Source organism: Mytilus galloprovincialis, chromosome 5 (genome assembly GCF_965363235.1).
Source record: "Mytilus galloprovincialis chromosome 5, xbMytGall1.hap1.1, whole genome shotgun sequence".
Taxonomy (NCBI): Eukaryota; Metazoa; Mollusca; class Bivalvia; order Mytilida; family Mytilidae; genus Mytilus; species Mytilus galloprovincialis.
This window is the reverse complement of record NC_134842.1, coordinates 16388780-16406427: the sequence shown is the minus strand read 5'-3', so window position 1 is coordinate 16406427 and position 17648 is coordinate 16388780. Positions and strand designations below refer to the sequence as shown.

Below are 17648 nucleotides of genomic sequence, written 5' to 3'. Positions count from 1 at the left end.
TGTATGCTTCATGTTTTTACAAATAAAACAAATCAATATGAAATACAATAAAATAATGTCTGTCTCTTATATTTTACCATATTCGCAGATGTCAATAAAACCTATGACTGATATGTTAGCATTCATAATTGGGTGCAGGCTATAAAGCTGTTCTATAAATACCCCACGTCTATTAGACAGCAACTAAACAACACGTGTACTTTTGTCACAGATTTATAGTAAATACGTTATATGTGGGATGGGATAAGTTTACACTATCGGGTTCTCTACACATTAATATCGTTAACCATCAGCCGCGAGTGAGCAACATTGCAACAACGTGAATCTCTTTTTTTTAGGGGGGGGGGGGGTGACAGAAAACGAGCAAAACATACTATACATTGGTTTTGAGTGGTTGATTTGGGGATGTACAGCGGGCGGAAGCCAAATGTTCATGTTCAATAATGTCGATTTTGACTTTTACCGTTCAGGAGTTGCGGTTCTTAATATTGAAAAAATGGTGTTTCTAGGTGTGTCTGTGCATTTACTCATGTGACCGATAACTTTGCATTCATGATAACATAAATGATAATTTCTGCTCACATCGAAATTACGTAGCGACTAGCTAGTGATGTAGGCAAGGGAAGGCATTAAGCTGTTCTATAATATACAGTTGTTAATTTCTGTGTCATTTGGTACCTTCGTTGTGGAGAGTTGTCTCATTGGCAATTATACATCTTTTTTTATATCCACGCATCAATAAGACACGAACTTATCAATACAACATGCACTTGTCTGACTTTTATATTGCCATGTTTCAACGCCGGAGTCGAGTGTGGTTTAATTAAGCTGACCTAAAAAAATATTACCTAATACCTCATGACAATTGAACTAAGCGACACAAACTTTTGTCACTGTGTCATTGAGTGTAGGCGAAGAAATTCTATTAATACACGTCAAATAAGTCAGCAACTGAACGATACAAGATGAACTTTCGTCCCTTTCATATTGAAGAGTATCATGGTATGGGCTATACAAATCATACAGCAATGAGACCGCAACTAAACCAAATATGTACTTATGTCAATCTCATGTTAGCATGTATCAGGCTTAAATTAAAATATTGTTTGTTTGACCTTTACCGACCGACCCTATAAATTCGTTCCGACTGAAAATCTTTTAAATGTATTTACCAGCAATATTTTATTTTATTTTTTTTTTCGTTCCTACCAAAAATCTTATATTTTGTATTTCCCGCTCAAAACTTTTTTAAAGGAATCCTCGGGTTTTATCTTCCCTGTATAAGGTTAAGTCCGTTTGGTATCACATGAGCGTTTGGCATGAACACTTGCATTTAGAGATTCAAAGCATTTGATTGAAGTCGATGTTGAAAGTATGACGACCTTTGCCCTTTATACTTGAATTGCAGGGTTCATTCAAAAAAGTTCGTCCAATATGAAATTATCAACGTGTGTACAAAATATTTTGTTAACGGATGTTGTATCCATGTAGGGATGGCCTTTGGTGGTCCGTAGATCAGGATGATTATGTTAACGCTGCCTTCAACCAGCTTTGACATTTTATTTATATCTGACATGAACCAAAGTCCTGTAAATTTGAGAATAATTGGCAGTAAAATCGCCAAGTTTTCCTTACAGACCATTTATAAAAGCATGAAAAATACGTGAAATTGAGTTTCAAGTCTTTTAGATTTTTATTGATAACACCGGGACACACGAAAATTTAAACACTCAGTCTCTAGAGTTGTAAGTAGAGTAAGACAAATGCTTAGTTTTAGCTCTTTTAACTGGTTGCATGACGATGATGGTGGGAAATGCACTGCCGGGCAGTGGCTTTATATTCTAGTCATTTTTTTTTATTTCACAGATATCATCTCTGATAATTTAAGTTCAACATTTTGATAAAATTGGTAGAATGTCGGAATAAAACATGCTATAGATTGCACATTGTACAGCTGTTTCACAAACCATGCTAGAGAGATATATGATATTAATAAACCTTTCGGTCGAGTTAAGCGTACAAGGTACATGTACGTAGTACAGAATACCAGTGCAAGTTAAAACTCTTAAAAGTTCCAGGCATATAAACTGAGTTGAAAATATGCTGCACAGCCCAATATTTTGATATTTGAAAACAAAATAGTAGTGCATATGAATTCACATTCTACATGATATTTTTTTTTCATAACTTCCTGGGACTATTATACTAATAGTCCCAGAAACTTTAATTATAGTAAAGATCAGTAAAATCATACTTAAAAAAAAGCAAATACAGACAAAATGATATCATGCAGATTTTGTATCTATAAAATAAAATAGTATACCTACCTGCCTAACCATGACAAACAATGTACCGAGCCAAGTTATTTTTTAGGAAAGAAAAATAAAATATTTTACCTACCTACCTACCCTGTTTCAAAAAATAGGGTCGGAAAAGGGCAAACAAACAATATTTTAATTTAGGCCTCATTGTGTATAAGCTAAGCTGATATAAATGGCCTGGTGTATGAGACAGCAACAAAACATTACGACAGGAACTTTTGTCACCTTCGTGTTCGCATGTATCATTGTTTGTGAAATAAGCTGTGCCATAAATATCAACACGCCAATGGGATCGCAACTTAACAACACAATATGAATTTCCATCTCTTGTATGTAAACATGACTTGTGTACACTAAGCCGTTCTTAAATACTTCGTCAATGAGACAGGAACTAAACGAAACAACATGCACTTACATGTAAGCATATGTATCATTGTTTGTTGGCTACTTGAGGTTGGGTAAGCTGTTCGTTAAATTCCCCTCATTATAACGTTATCATAGGAATATTTGACATCATAATCGAATTTTTACCAATGAAGAACTGAGATTAAACTGAGACTACTATAACACATGTGTTATAGTAGTCTCAGGATTAAATGAACGACATGTTGATTGAATAATTAAAACAGCCATAGGGTTTAATTTGAGGGCTTTAGTCACTTTTGCGCGAGATGAAACTCAACATGATTTTGGGTAGCAGCAAGGGATCAATGATGTGTGTATATAGATAGCTAATGTATAAATCTTTAATGTCCGACTTTGAAGCTCTAAGGCATACATTTACTATAGGCATGCAGTAATTGCATGATTTAACTGATGTGGCCAAAAAGAAATGAAAATAAGGATATAATATCTGAACATCTAGTTAAAAATTTCACTTCAATTAGTTTCAGGGGACATTAATGGTCAACCAAAAAATGGACCTCTTTTTAAACCAGTAATCACAACATGAATGATTTTGATTTTGATTTTTGGTGTTTTCACGCCACTTTTAAGCATTGCATGACGTAATCTCTTATCTCGCGTTGCTTCATAAAACTCATGAATATTCATACTACCCTAGGCTAGTGATACGTAGAGCTTACCGAAATAAATTTAGCATATAATATAATAATAAATGAGAGAGACAAATGTGGTTCTTATACTAAGCAAATCAAATTAAAAAATACGTTTACATTGGTTGTAACGGGGAGTGACTAGTAGATAATAAATTCAGAATGAATCCGGATTAATCTACGGATTGGTTCGTGTTTTTAAAAAAAAAAAAAGGCAGAAAATAAGTTTTTTTTTAATTTGATTTGCTTAGTAAGAACCACATTTGTCTCTCTCATTTATTATTATATTATATACAAAATTTATTTCGTTGTTTACATTTTAGTGTCTATAAATTAATAGAAATACTTTCACGTATGCGCAGTATATCGTAATGGTAACCTGTTTGACTCGTGAAAATATTTGTTAACGTATGAAATGAATAAAGTTTTATTTTTAATCGAATTTGAATATCAATATGAAAGTCCATAGTACGATCAATATGTCATTTTGTATTGAGAGACGTATTAAACATCTCTGCTAGCCAAGGGTTACAATCTCCTCCTCAACACGACTGGATCATAACCATTGGCTAGCGAAGATGAGTTTTACATGGCAATACATTTATATACATACATGTATATAAGTGTGTGTCAATATAACTGAAATCATGGTTTATTCTGGATTTGAAAACTCTTCAATATTGTTTTTCTCTTTTTTGGAACAAGCTTTCCGTGTAACATGCCTACACAGGCTAGATCGCCATTTAAACATTTCCCCACACAGGCTACACTGAAATGAAGCTTCGCCATGCACACACTTTACATGATCCTTGAAATAACGCCTATCATTAAAGATCATATCACATTGTGGACACTGGTATTGTTCTTCTACTTTCTTCTTCTGTTCTGTGTCCAATCCTAAAAAAATAGTAAAAAAAGGTCCAGTCCACATAATGAAAATAGAACGCCGCATTACTTTTCAATGAAACTTCGTGCATATAATACTAGTACAAGACATGCAATTTTAGACTAATTTTTCATTAACTACACAGCTTCAAACTTTCAGCAAAAAGCATGTGTTTTAAGACTGAACAAACACTTCTATTATCTACACTTCAGAGCCACACTCCTTTACATACAAATACGTGTGTTTGTATAGACTTCTACTGTTTTTCACAACCCTTTACAGACACAGCCTACACAGGCGTGTATCTTTGTAGACTAAGACTTCTACTAACTATACTTCAGATCTAGACTCTTTTTACATTCAAATACGTGTATTTGAACAATGTATAGACTTTTTGTTAACAATACTTCAGAGAATTCAAACCTTTACAGACAAACGGTATATCTTTGTAGACTTTTTGTATATTTACTTTATGCTGGTGTCACACATTGGCGTATAGACCGGCGTGCACCAGACGTACAGAGAAAATTGACAAAATCCGTATACGTTAGTTGCACGCCAGAGGAACTCTAAGCAATCGTTAAACGCGCGTTTCATAAGTTTGAAGTACGTCGAAATGCAAAGGTGGGGAACGTTATAACTCAAGAAATTTTGTATGAAGCTTAAAATTTTTCATCCAGCTGAAGCGTGTGTCAAGCGTATACATATACGCTACACGCACGTAATTCATACGCTACAAGCGCGTTGAAAACGCTACAGATAAGTTAGAGACACATTGAGGGCACGTTGTATACGCTTCAAGATCGTTCGACTTTAACTAAAACGTATGCGGGTGTGTTTGTAACAAACACCCCATATTCAGACGTCCCAGCTGACACGCAGAAAACACGGTGTATCGTCCCAGATACGACCGGGACGCGTCTCAAATACGTTCAAGAAACTTTTTTCCTTCGTGCCGTGCATTCCATCTACGTTAGACAAACACCAGAAACACGCCAACATACGTTACTTGAACGCCCGATAAACGCTTAGGTACGCTTTTCGTACGCCCAATACACGCTTAAAGCTCTTAAAGCTCGTTGTGCACACGATACAGATATTATTGACAGGTTGAATGCATCCAAAATTTCTAGCGTATTGGCAGCGTACATGATTTTTTACCACGCCCGGCGTACATCGGAGCTTAACGCTGATGTGTGACGCCGGTATTAGAGCTACAAACATTTAAAGACAAGCAAGTGTTTTTGTAGACTTCTACTGTACTTCAAGACTATGAACCTTTACAACGAAACACGTGTCTTTGTAGACTTGTACTCAGTCTGTATTTCAGAGCTACGAACCTTTACACCGAAACACGTGTCTTTGTAGACTTCTACTGTATTTCAGAGCTACGAACCTTTACACCGAAACACGTGTCTTTGTAGACTTGTACTCAGTCTGTATTTCAGAGCTACGAACCTTTACACCGAAACACGTGTCTTTGTAGACTTCTACTTTACTTCAGAGCTACGAACCTTTACACCGAAACACGTGTCTTTGCAGACTTCTACTGTATTTCAGAGCTACGAACCTTTACACCGAAACACGTGTCTTTGTAGACTTCTACTGTATTTCAGAGCTACGAACCTTTACACCGAAACACGTGTCTTTGCAGACTTCTACTGTATTTCATTGTTTTTCCACACCTCTGGCACATCCATTGTTTGTCTGTTGTATGACGAAGCATATGTTCCCTCAGATGTCCTTTCTGTGAGAAATCCCTATCGCAAACTTCACACTGAGATAAAAAAAAATATAAATATTATAATTTAAAAAAAAACAACCAATTGATTTCTACTTCAGGTAAAATACAGAGTACCTTGCAGTAATGCAGTTATGGGGACACATCGCTTAAAACGGCATAAATGGAATGTTTGAAGCATGGTCTCCGAGTTACTGGAAATTAACCTTAATAAAATGCTTCGCTGAGCGTAGCCTGATACGACTGCAGAGGTTGAACCTTGAACAGTTGTGACAAATTTTGACACAATTTTCAAGCTTGATTCTGTCTGAATTTGGATTGTGGTCAAATTTTTGACATAGTATAGGTTTCTGACACAAAATAAATGTCAAGATTTTACAAATCTATTGCACAATACTTTGAAAATAAAAATAAAATGAAATTTGAACCTCTTAAAAAAATTGGAACCCCCCAAACTTTTTTAATCCCCCTTGGACCAATTTACCCCACCACCCCACACTCAAACCCAGCCTTTCCTTTGTAGTATGGAACCTTTTAGTTTAATTTAATATCCTGAAAGTAGAATAATGCTTGTTATTCCAAAATAACAAAAAAGTTTTTTTGCGGTCATATAAAAAATGGTTGGAACATGGTTTCAGAGTTACATGTATAGAATTTACCTTATAAACATAAATGTTTAGAACATGGACCCCGAGTAATTGGAAATTAACCTTTTCAACAGAAATGTTTGGAACATGGTCTCGCGCGTTATGAGAAATATACCTTAAAAACAGAAATGTTTGGAACATGGTCTCCGTGGTCACGGCGAACATGTTGTTGTAGACTATATCGCCGACTATAAACTTTTCCACAATCAGCGTGCCAGCATGTGAATATCAGTGGATCAGCATGGCGCTTTCTATGTTCCTTCATTGCAGCCGGACTGGCAAATATTTTACCACAATCACATGTTTGTGTTTTGCCAAGATGAATCAACTTATGTCTGGACAAATTTGACTTTCTATTAAATACTTTTTTACACTGATTACATTTAAAACCATCACTCTGCTGCTTTGTATTCTTTTTTCTAGAAAAAACAAAGTAACAAATAATATTAAATATGGATATTGATAACTAGTTGATGTAAAGGATGTATTAAAATAAATTAGATCATGCATGTGAAATGATATTTGGCATAATATTAATACTACAAGCGGCAGAGTTCATTTATCGGCACGGAATTTTCATCATCTCCCGGTTTTACGAAATAGGAAATATTTAAACAATCTTAACTAAAATTTATTATTATTATGCGTACACTTTGAGGTTGTGTTTTTTGACATATGTGAAAATCATCAATGAAGAAACTGGTTCAAAACTGCAATGTTGATATATTTGGGTAAATTTCAAGCATTTATCCCCATGCAAACAGTAAAAGAGGGACATTCTTAAGCAAAAGTAAACCAAAGAAGTATTTCTCATCAAGGCTAAATATCATTATGGTTAAAGATGTTATTTGATGGAAATTTCATTATTCACCCTGAAAACTTTGTTCTATCAAAATTGTGTGCAGTTCCAATATATAGCACTTGCTAGCATTTTAGTTTCACAGACACATATTGGTATATATATGTTGGTATGTTTTGTATTGCAGGGACTAAACTTAACTGTTTTTCTCTAGGGGCCAGCTGGGCCCCTAAGATATTTTTTTCAGGGGCCCGCTTAAAATTTTAGGAGCCCACTAATCTTTATACTAAAATAAAACAAAACTGAAAATTACTTAGTATATACTTACTAACAGTGTTCCAGCTTAAATCTCAGGGCAGAAGGGTGCTAGTTTTCTGAAAGGGCACTTTAGCGCAATAACCCGGATTGTAAGGATACTTTGTATAAATTACCTTGAATATTGCTAGCTATAGGCTCAGCTGGAGAACATTAGTTGTATTTAAACCTTATTCAGAAATTAATATGTTCTTGATGTTGGTTCCAGTCAGATTTTTTTTTATCAAATTATCATACCATGAAGCAAAGCATATCATTTTGATGTTTATTTTAACAAACTTGTACATTTGTTAAGTGCTCCCACGTAAGGAGGATCATTAATACAAGAAGTAAAATAGGAAGTAGTCTTCATATATGTTCAAATACAAACTTCTTTGATTCTTCTTTAAATGTATGTTCATGGTATGAAACAAAACAGTTTTTCTAATGAAGCCTTATTGTGAAATCCTACTTGTAGTCTTGAAAATGTTTTCTGTGGTAACCATTATAATATTTGAATTATTGCCACCAGAAATGTATCATAAGATTTGACAATATTTATTTTAGGTTGTTTCCTAACAAAATTATCTCCCTTCAAATTTTCAACTTCCTGTTGACCTTTAGACAATATGGCTCTTTCTTTGAACATTAAATATTATCTCAATCCAAGCCATCCTCTAATAGTGTTGATCAAAATATATTTTTCAATAAGTTTTTAATGAAGATTGGATATCAAACTAGATATTGGGATTTTTATTTACGAGATTTTAAATTTCGTTTTTTTATTAAATATTTTTGTAAAAAGCGATTCAGGGACAAGTTACCGTCTAACACAGGCTTGTAATGACTCACAGGACATTACGAAAACATCCCTTTCACGATGCTTATTGAACAGTAAAAAAGAAAACACTGTTCAATAATGAAATTATCGTAGAAAATTTAGCAGAACTAAGAAAACATGCGGAAAGAAGAAGGTATATATATGCAACATCGTGACTCCGGATTGAAAACATAGCTATTCGACTGGGTTCAGTTATTAAAAATAACCTACTGGTTTTCGGAAATACTCTATATTTCTACATCGCTTTGATAAGACAAACAGGTTTCCTTTTGGGAACAGTCTTTGTTAATATCGCGGGGGAAAGGGTACAAATGGGATTTACTTCAATTTTTTTTACAGTCGCCAGCTGGGCGACCATGATGACTAAATATATTCGCCCAGCCGAAAATCTGGTCGCCTCGGGCGACTGGGCGAGCGTTAAGTTTAGTCCCTGTATTGTGGTATCCAATATAACATAGGTATGAAAGATTTCAATGCCAATTATTGAAACAGCTATACTTATTACACACACACGTTGACCTTCTATCAGAAAAAGAGTTGCAATGAATATAGAATTATATCGGATGAGACGAGGGCCAACTTCTTTGACAAGTATTTGCACATGCTTGTACAATGTTTTAGTAATCCCTCTTGTTTTGGGAAAATAATGATACATCTCTTATCATCAACCTACATGTATGACCAAATAATTTCTAAAAACAAAAATTAAGTTTAGATTGACGTACACATTGATATTATGTGAACAAAACAAAGATTTTCGTTACCGTGTAAGACCAAAATCGCTCACGCCCGCTTGGTTAGTACCTATATCCGCTGTACGATGATACACGGTGGTATCAATCTTGTAATTTTGGATTTCAAACCAATAAAAATTACTTACTTACTTACTTACTTAGACATGCTAAAAATAGTAGCTTTTCACTTTTGATTATAGACTCTCAAATCGTCTTTGGTATACCAAGTTCATTAGGTGTTTGAAAACTTTTTAATAGATTTTGACATATTGTGAGTGAAACTGATAGAGAAGAAACCAGCAACATTTAACAATTCCGGTTATTCAGGCATAAAAAATGTCCCTAAATAATTTGTAAAATTCAAACTGGTACTTACTTGTCTGTATCAGAATTTGCATCTTCTGTGAGATCCGAATCCTGAAAGTAAAAATACGTTTAAATTAGGCAGACTAAATGAGTATCCTAGTACTCTCGTGGAATTACATATGTATATCAAATCCATATGACACAAGGTCTTGTGATGAATCAAATGACTTAGGCATTAGTAATACGTTCATAAATTGATCATTCTATTATGAATGAGCAAATCTATAAAATATTGCTCGTTTCAAAGTTGTTATGCAATACTGGTTTACTCCTAAATGGTATATGTTGTTAGGTTAAGAACCTTCTCCTTATTAGTGACCGACCGTGCAAGGGCTGTATAGCCAGTCAAGGTCGTTAAAAACTTCCATTTGTTGTCTTATTAGTGATTGCGGTAATTTGCTAAATTAGACAAAATTAAAGCTACCAAAACCTGCAGTTTAAACCATCATTAAACAGGAGTGCACACGCTGAAATGTCTCGCCTTCCTTACTGACCATTGATTTTATGTTAAATGGTCCTAAATATAAAATTTTACTACAAATATTACATAAACTCAAAATGATCCAAGAAAATGAGGTCAAGGTCAGATACACCAATCGTGAAATACATGTAGACCTTGCAATCATTCAATGCACCAAATATAGTTGACTTAAGAATGCTTGACGTTTCTAAGAAACAAACTTAACCTGGAAAGCTAAACATTGACCAATGACCCATGAAAATGAATTCAAGGTCAGATAAATCATGTCAGACAGATACAAATGTATTAACACCTTACAATCAATCTATGCACCAAATTTATTGAACCATGAAAATTAGGTCAAGGTTATATGATACCTGCCAGACAGACATATAAACCGTACAATCATTCCATTGAACAAATATAGTTGACCTATTGCATATAGTTTAAAGGGGCACTAGCTGTCTAATTCAATGTTTTCTCAGATTTGACTCAAATTTTCATATTTGATTTACAACTTCCTAAAACGAAATTACAATAAGTATAAAATAAATAGCTAATGTACTCGATAAGATATATCAGGTAAGCCTCGGTCACACCTTACCGGATAGCGCGAACGGACGCCTAACGGATAAAAATAAAAGTTGTCCGTTGACAAAATTGTTATCCGTTGGGAGTCCGTTGATATACTGACTGAATAAAACGGGCGTGTAACGAATGCATAACGGACATGCACAAGATATGCAATGTACGAGAAACGGAAACGTACCGGACAGAACGGATTTTGAACGTACATCCAACGGACGAGTACCGCATAAAACGGACACCTAACGGAAGCGTACCGGATAAAACGGATGAGCAAGATCAGGAACAGCATATTAAATTTTTAAAAGCTTTGGTTGAATAGTTCATGAGTAAATGCACGGAAACGACTGGAAAAGCCATTTTTCAATCTTCCAAGAACCATAACTCCGGAACGGTAAAATTCAAAATCGTCATTATTGAACTTGAGCTCCATTTTGTTGTCAATAATAACATATATTAAAATTTGAAAAGCTTTGGTTGAATGGTTTATGAGTAAATGCAACAATATGACTGGAAACACAATTTTTCAATCTTTCAAGAATCATAACTCCGGAACGGTAAAAGTCAAAATCGTCATTATTGAACTTGACCTCATTTTTGTTGTCAGTAACAACATTTTAAAATTTTAAAAGCTTTGGTTGAACGGTTGATGAGTATATGCACAGACAACATTTAGCTGTCGCCCGGTCGCCCGATCGACCGCCTGCCGGCCGTACATCCCAAAATCAATAACCGACATTTAAAAATCCGATTAAAAATTAAGTTAATTGACACTTTTACCTATATACGAATGATTTTTTTGTAGATCGAACCAGTCAACGAAGTGGTTCACCTTTGGCCGTGTTCTCATTGACCTAAACTCGGTGTTGTGTAAGTGTAATTCACATGTAAACTAATCTCAATTCCGTTCCCATTGATAAAACTCAATGTATACATGCAGTTTAAATAATGTTTTGTCTACATGCAGTCGATGGTCAAATGAATGTAGAACTTGTGTGGTCCGGTTTACATATAACAAGGTTTTAAGAACATGAATTTTACCATGTATTTTTAAAGAAGAAACTATTTTGGAATAAAATTGGTATTTATAACAATTATTTATGTAGTTTTTTTTACCGAATTATTTGTATAAACTCGATAAATTAATTGGTTTGAAATATAAAAAAGGGACCAACCATTTAACTACATGCAGGAAGGGGTTTATGGTTTTTATGTTGGATACAGAATTTTTGTTAGCACATAGCACGATCAATTTAATTTGTTTTTCAAAGCTATCAATCAAACGATTTTGTTAAAAATTTAACACTATAAGGTATGGGGAAAATCTGGATTAAGAAATATTATTTTCCCTCATTGAATAGAATATATTTTCATCTATTTTAGGATCAGAATATTTTTTATGAAAAAAAAATACCCCCATTTTTTTAGTTGAATGGCCATACCCTTAACCCTTTATCCAGATTCCATGCATCATCATTGCCAAACACACAATTCATTTGAAAAAAGTGAAAACACATAAATACTGAACTCCGAGGAAAATTCAAAAAGGAAAGTCCAAAATCAGAAGGCAAAATGTCATCCCGAATTGACTGGATGTACACAGAAATATTTGCCACTGGTCTATAATCAATAAACGATTCCAGTGGCGGATCCAGAACTTTTCCTAAGGGGGGGGGGGGGGGGGCGCTGACTGACCTAAGGGGGCCCTCTCCAGTCATGCTTCAATAATTCCCTATATAATCAACCAAATGTTTCCCACGAAAGGGGGCCGGCCCCCCAGCCCCCCAGCCCCACACCCCCCCCCCCTGGATCCGCCTATGGATTCACTCATACATGCATTACTAAAACACCCTAAATATCTCAATCCTTCTTCTTCGTCGATGTCACATGAAAACTGTATGACGGCCATGAGGACCTTGCAAGGTACACACATGCTAAATATTATAGTTATCCTATTACTCATAAGAAAGTGATTAACATTACAAAATATCTTAACTTTTTTTCAAGTAGTTACTGAACCATGAAATTGAGGTCAAGGATAACGAACATATGACAGACAGAAACTTCATCACAAAAGGCATTAATAAACAAAGTATGAAACACCCAGGTCTTCGACCTTCTAAAATATAAAGCATTTAAGAAGTGAGTAAACGGCACGGCCGCCGCCGGATCACTATTCTTATGTAGAACTTTCTGCGACAGAAGTGGCAGGCTCGACAAAAATTGCTTAATATTCAGAAATATGCATTATGTGGTAATTACTCCAACTGTACACACATAAAGCATTGGAAGACAATTCTATTCTGTAAACTTTTCAGTTGAGCGACAATGAACGACATTTTATATGGCGGACCAAGCTTGATTAAGAAAAGTACGACCTCTGGCACAAGGAACATTTATTCTGCGTTTTTATGGATTAGTTATTCTCCACAGCTGTGAACTAATTGTCATGATTTCCAAAGGGGCACTTGTTTAGTTTTCAATTTATGTCATCGTTCACCGAATCTGTACGTCTATACCTAAATGCTGACTTTGGTGTTTGTTGGTCTTGTGTGCAATATATTTTATCTCTGATTTGGAGGTATAAATGTATGTGTACAAGTTGACTGTACATACACAGACTGTATCGTGCATCTTCTTGTGCTTTCTCCATCCGTCTTTTGTTTTGTATTTACGTGCTCAAATTTCACAACAGTTTGCATCATTAGTTTTAGTCAAGTTTAACTTTTAAAAAAAAACCACCAACATCTAAGGATTAGGTTCAAGCTCCTCTTGATAAGCAACGAATATCAAGAATAACAGAGAGAACCTACAAATCAAAACACCAACCTACCTCAAACCGAGACCCAGCCACAGAACAACGAGAAGCGAAAACAGGAAAATATAAACAACACGGAGCCAATATTATTTGAGTCGATACAGTAACAAAATCAGAGCTTCTCGGATCAACATACAAAATTCTTGACCCACATTCGAACTGAAGACTAACGTTATGTAATGAAAGAAACGGAATCCTGCTGTGTGTGTACTGTCCAATACATATACTTATGTTGGTTTAACCATACATGTAGCTCGTATCATTTGGGTTTATCGCTGTACGAAGAACACTGGTGAGAAATTTGTGTAAGTTGACAGACCTTTTCCTAGGAATTTGGAAATGAAAAGAGATGTTTAATAAAAGAAGGAAAACAGTGTTATTTAAAGTCGAAGAACAGTTAATTTACTTTGTCACATATTGTGGTAATTTTTGCAAACAATTTTGGCCGATGAACTTATATAAAGTATAACTGAAATTCGAGAAAAAGAAAATATGCATTTCAAGATTTATTTTCTGAAATAATTCTTCCAAAAAGATGTACATTTGAATAGACAGCACACATATATGTCGGTTATTTTCATGTTTTAAATTATAATAAAAGAACAATAAGTTCTCATTAAATCAAATCTAAGTAATTTATTTCTTTTATTTATACACGTTTCTCGTTTTTGTCGAGCCTTTTAATTGCATGCTATTAATAAAGGTAACAAGCATTACTTCAAATGTATCTTGTAAGTCTGCCGAATATATAAAGATGGTAAGTCAGTATTGTTATAATATTTCATTGGTCGCTTTAAGAGAAAACGCACTCCCTCGTCAGTAATTGTTATTTCATTGGTCGCTTGTAAAGTGAAAACGCACTCCCTCGTCAGTATTGTTATTTCATTGGTCGCTTGCAAAGTGAAAACGCACTCCCTCAGCTGACAAAGTTCCCGAAGGAAGATATCGTCAAACAAAACTAGTGGTATAATGACATGATTAGGCATGAGATTTTATGTGCCTGTAGTAACTAGCAGCCCAGTTAAAAGATTTGCCACACGTGCTACAAACTCGCACATTGTTGCTATGTTTCCCGATCATGTGACCACGATGTGCTGCTTTTGATGTCAGTATGATATCACACACTTCACACTTGTATGTTCGTGGCTCATTATTTTCTGAATGACCTTTTTCAATATGCTGAGTTAAATGTGCTTTGTACAAGAACGCTTTTTGACAGATGTCACACTTGTATGGTTTTATGTTTTTATGCTTATTCACGTGACTTTCATAATGCTGTATACTAATGAAGGTTTTCTCACAATAGGTACACTTTCGTCTATATTGACCACTGATTTTCTTCAAGTGATAATTAAGTCCAGCAAGACTTGTAAACCTTTTTGAACAATGTGTACAAATGAGACCTTCTCCGTGTTTATGTTTAGTGTGAACTTTCAGCATACAGAGATCAGGAAATCTAGAGTCGCATTGATCACAGAAGAACATGTTCTGGTCGTGGATACGGCGATGTCTACAAAGACTACTCGGCCAGGGTGTAGTAAAGTCACAGTCGTTACATTTATGCATCTTCTTTATCGTTCCTTCTGTGCCAGCATCAGATTGGTCTCTGTTTGACGCCCCTTGGTGAGGTATCTTTCTCTCAGCCTGAAAATGTAACCATAAAACTGCTCACTTGGTGAATTTGACGCAAATTTCCATATAAAAAAATAAGTTTTTTTATATGAACATCCAAAATTAAACGGAAAACTTTAATGACAATTCAGATCATGTTCGTAAAGATTGTACATCGATTATAATTTGAAAGTCTGTGTCTCTTTTTTTCATGTCATTTGATGTGTATAGATATAGGACGATGTGGTATGAGTGCCAATGAGACAACTCTCCATCCAAGTGACAATTTATGAAAGTAAACCATTATAGGTCAAGAGACTAGGCTCCAATCGAACAGCAAATATGAAGGGCCTCCAAAATTACTAGTGTAAAACCATCCAGTGTCTCGCCTGAGGATCAACAAAAATGAAGGGAAAAATCAATAAAATATTCCTTTCGCTACTATCATTTGATTGTAAGGAGCTTCTGAAATGTTCTGTACAAGTTTGGTAAAAATCCAGGATAGTTAATGAATCTAATAAATGTTTTAAAAAATTTAACTGTAGACTGTATGTAATAATAACTGGAAGAAAAACTAAGGTCATTTATAAGTAATATACGGATAAACAGGTGCAAAATTTTAACAAAATTTCCTTCTAGATACTAGCTTTTGATCATAAACGAGCTTCAGTCCAAGATTGGTACAAATCCGGGACAATATAAGAAAGTTATTAAAATTTAAAAAACTTTAACCACAGAGTGCCGGGCAGAAAAATTAATTCCATTTCTAAGTAAAATACAGAAAAAATATATTCCTTTTTTACAAAATATACTTCTGGATACTATTAACTATCTCATGATCACAAACAAGCTTCAGAAAAACTAATTTAATTCAGAAGAAAATATACGACGTCGACGGAATGGATGATCGTTATGTCTCGCTTTTCCGACTAAAGTCGAAGGCTCGACAAAAACGAGAAACACTGATGAGGGGAGGGGGGGGGGGCAAGGGGGTCCCAATAACAGCAAAACAGCAAATTGATTTGGCTTATAACAGATAACAAGGAATTAAAATGGACAAAAACAGATAACAGTAAATGAAATATTAAAATAAGTCGGGTCATTGACAGATCCAGTATTTCTTATTACGGGTATAATCCTTTGTAATGAATTCCATTTTCTATGAACATGTTCTTAAAATTATGTATCTAGAATGTGTTTACTACTCAGTATATTTTTATACGCTCGTTTAAACGGGACGTATTATGGAATAATGTTGTCCGTCTGTCGTCAACATGTCAAACATTAACTCCAACACTCTTTAACCAATTAGCATAAAACTTTGGAAAAATGTTTATATCTATTGACGTGAGCTCCCCTTCGTTGTTGTTTTTTTTTTTACATAGATTTCAGATTTTAAAGTTTTTGAGTAATGGGGTTTTATTTAATAAAAATGTTTTGTTTTTTTTTCAGTTTTCTGATAATATCTCAAAAATCCTTTCACACATTTGCACGGAATTTTGGTGAATTGTTTATATCTATTGACATGAGCTCCCTTTCAATTTTTATAAATTTTAGATTTTACGTTATAGCTATTGTTGTAAGCGCCCTTTCTATTTTCATTAATTTTAGATTTTATGTTATTGAGTTGAGGAGTTCTATTCATTAAAAAAGGTGGTATTTTCCAGTTTTCGGACAAATAACTCAAAAATATTTTCAGCAGTTCTCATGAAACTTTGGTGTATTGTTTATATATGGGACAGAATTTACTGTCATGAAATTTTTGTTACATCCAAAACTGTCTTTTTAGAAAATTTAAAACTACTCATAAAATGAAAAGACCACTGTAAATTAAACCTAGAGATCAAGGCCTTTCCATTTCTGTATGCAAAAAGCTAACTTGTTCATGCAACATGATATTAGTGGCATTTTTTCATTTCATTGAATGATGTAACACAGACTCCAAAACTTCTTGTAAATACTAGTTTTCAGAAATTCTATGAACAATTTAACATCTGTATAATACGGAAGCCGATAAGGGCCATTCAAAAAAAATAAATTATGTCGTAATTTCGACATAACATGTCGTTATTACGACATCGCTATGTCGTAATTTCGACATAACATGTCGTTATAACGACATCGCTATGTCGTAATTTCGACATAACATGTCTTAATAACGACATACACTATGTCGTTTTAACGACATAGCTATGTCGTAATAACGACATCGCTATATATTTAAAAGAATATGTATTATGATTGCCAAGAGACTAAATGACACAGAAATTAACAACTATAGGTCATCATAATGCCCCCAATAATTAGAAAAGCCCCCGCATAGTCAGCTATAAAAGATGGACGGTCGAAAGATACCAGAGGGAGAGTCCACGAAATGCTGTGTGACAGACAGTGTTATTTATAAATTATTAGCTCCCTTGGTAAAACTCCAAATTTCATATTTAATGTATTTCATTTTTAAATAATTACATGAAGCGTAATAAGTATATA

At 34.5% G+C, this 17648-nt stretch overlaps 1 protein-coding gene across 3 annotated transcripts in view; it reads right to left on the bottom strand.

Moving 5' to 3' along the window:
* Positions 1-3640: 3640 nt before the first annotated feature.
* The window catches only part of LOC143075266 (uncharacterized), a 110297-nt gene continuing 96289 nt past the window's right edge, over positions 3641-17648 (bottom strand). For 2 of the 3 annotated variants that reach the window (XM_076250630.1, XM_076250631.1), the window contains exons 3-6: positions 9695-9735; positions 6766-7069; positions 5889-6039; positions 3641-4273 (exon numbers count right to left, since the gene is read on the bottom strand). In XM_076250630.1, the coding sequence (XP_076106745.1) occupies positions 4029-4273; positions 5889-6039; positions 6766-7069; positions 9695-9735 (741 nt within the window). In that variant the 3' untranslated portion in view covers positions 3641-4028. Of the gene's footprint in view, positions 4274-5888; positions 6040-6765; positions 7070-9694; positions 9736-14163; positions 15192-17648 lie in introns of those variants that run through there. The other variant, XM_076250632.1, reaches the window with a different exon arrangement.